Source organism: Propithecus coquereli, unplaced genomic scaffold (assembly GCF_000956105.1).
Source record: "Propithecus coquereli isolate 6110/MARCELLA unplaced genomic scaffold, Pcoq_1.0 Scaffold155, whole genome shotgun sequence".
In the NCBI taxonomy this organism is placed as follows: domain Eukaryota; kingdom Metazoa; phylum Chordata; class Mammalia; order Primates; family Indriidae; genus Propithecus; species Propithecus coquereli.
The window spans coordinates 251,526-253,496 of NW_012139969.1; the positions used below are offsets into that span (position 1 = coordinate 251,526).

A 1,971-nucleotide genomic window follows, 5' to 3' on the forward strand; every position below is an offset into this window, starting at 1 on the left:
GGGGTTACGAGGTGCAGAAGGGGAAGGGCGGGTGTTTCAGGGGAGGTCCCGGGGCAACAGTTTGAATCCCATTTTGAATATACTGAGTTTAAGGTGCAGAGAGGACAAGCAGAGGAAGAATTGCCAAGCAGATGGCTGACCATGTAGGTCTGGAGGAGAGGAAAGAAGTCTGGAGACAAAGAAGGATAATTAGGAGGCATCCTCTTCGAGTGACGAGTGAAGCTGTGGGGGTGGATGAGATCCACCCCCAAGGGGGAAGCATCCAAGAAAAAAGGGGGGGGTCTAAAACAACCCCCTGAAAGTGACATGTTTTTGAGGAGTGTGTGGAGGAATGTTTGAGGAAAAAACAGAATAGCTCTGTGTCATGGGGCCAGGGGAACACGATGTGTCACGAAGGAAGATGTGGCTGGCAGCATCACTCAGGGCAAGGAGTGGAGTGAGGAGGAGGAGGAGGAGGTAAGAGAAGAGGTCGCTGATGGCCTTTGGCAGGGGCGTACAGTAGCAAATCTGGACTGAGGGTGTCACAGTAGACAGAAAGGCTACCATCAAGAAATACCGAGTAGTTTAATTTTTTTTTTTTTTTTAGACAGAATCTCACTCTGTCACCCTAGGTAGAGTGCAGTGGTGTCATCATAGCTTACAGCAACCTCAAACTCCTGGGTTGAGGCGATCCTCCTGCCTCAGCCTCCCAAGTAGATGGAACTACGGGTGTGCACCAACACACCCAGCTAATTTTTCTATTTTTTGTAGAGATGAGGTCTCGCTGTTGTTCAGGCTGGTCTGAAACTCCCAGCCTCAAGTGATCCTCCTGCCTTGTTCTCCCAAAGTGCCAGGATCACCGGCATGAGCTACTGTGCCTGGCCATGAATCCATTTTTTAGGCAGATTTCCTGATATTCTTCAGTACAGTATTTGGGACATAAGTTTGGGAAATGATGGTCTAGTGTAAGAACATCTCAACGTCAGGAACCTTACTCATCTCTGAGTTCTAGCCCTTGGAACATAATAGTTACGGTTATAGTGGGGGGTGGACAAAGTAAGGAAAGGAAGAGGATCCCGTCACCCTGATGCAGGAGGTGAGGGAAGTGAGGATGGTGTGGGCGTAGGTGATGACGGGGAGCAGAGAAGCTGAAGTTCACAGCGAGTGGCCTCCATCCTGTCAGTTGTGCAGGGGACACGCCAACTGCGGAGCACATGGGATAGAGGTCCCACTTGGAGCCTTTTCTGCCCTCATTCTTCCACTTGCGGTTTTATTACGTATGTATGATGTGAATGTCTTGTCATTGTAAACATCGAGCAGCACACCCTTGCTGATCTTTAACAACATTTTTTTGTGTTCCCAGTTGATGCTCTCTGAGTGGTTAATTGATGTCCCTTCAGACTTGGGGCAGGAGTGGATTGTGGTCGTGTGTCCTGTTGGAAAAAGAGCCCTTATCGTGGCCTCCAGGGTGAGTAGCTACCTCCTGTCCCCCATGCCAGCAGGCCTGGCCTGCAGTGGAAGGAATTCTTCACCTGTGTTTTCCTCGCTGCCACAGTAGCTGTGTCTGGAATGGGGCTGGAACGCTCTCCTGCAGGATTTGTTGAGAGCCATCTTTGGCTGATGACACCCCGCAGAATGAGGAAGCAGGAGAGAGCTAGGAGACTTGCTGCCTAATGCGAGTAACCTTTCCCTCCATGCAGGGCTCTACCAGCGCCTACACCAAGAGTGGCTACTGTGTCAACAGGTTTGCTTCCCTCCTGCCAGGAGGCAACAGGCGAAACTCAACGACGGCAAAAGGTACCTACATAAAATGTTTATTTATTAAGGTTTATAATCAGTAAAAGGCCGGGCGTGGGTGCAGTGGCTCACACCTGTAATCCTAGCACTCTGGGAGGCCGAGGCGGGTGGATCGCTTGAGCTCAGGAGTTTGAGACCAGAGCGAGATCCCGTCTCTACTAAAAATAGAAAGAAGTTAACTGGACAACTAAAATT

At 50.1% G+C, this 1,971-nt stretch overlaps 1 protein-coding gene across 2 annotated transcripts in view; it reads left to right on the forward strand.

The window, feature by feature from the left end:
• SNUPN (snurportin 1) overlaps positions 1-1,971 on the forward strand; it is a 39,988-nt gene that overhangs the window by 29,797 nt on the left and 8,220 nt on the right. For both annotated transcript variants that reach the window (XM_012640609.1, XM_012640608.1), the window contains 2 exons: positions 1,343-1,447; positions 1,680-1,776. In XM_012640609.1, the coding sequence (XP_012496063.1) occupies positions 1,343-1,447; positions 1,680-1,776 (202 nt within the window). The remainder of the gene's footprint in view (positions 1-1,342; positions 1,448-1,679; positions 1,777-1,971) is intronic.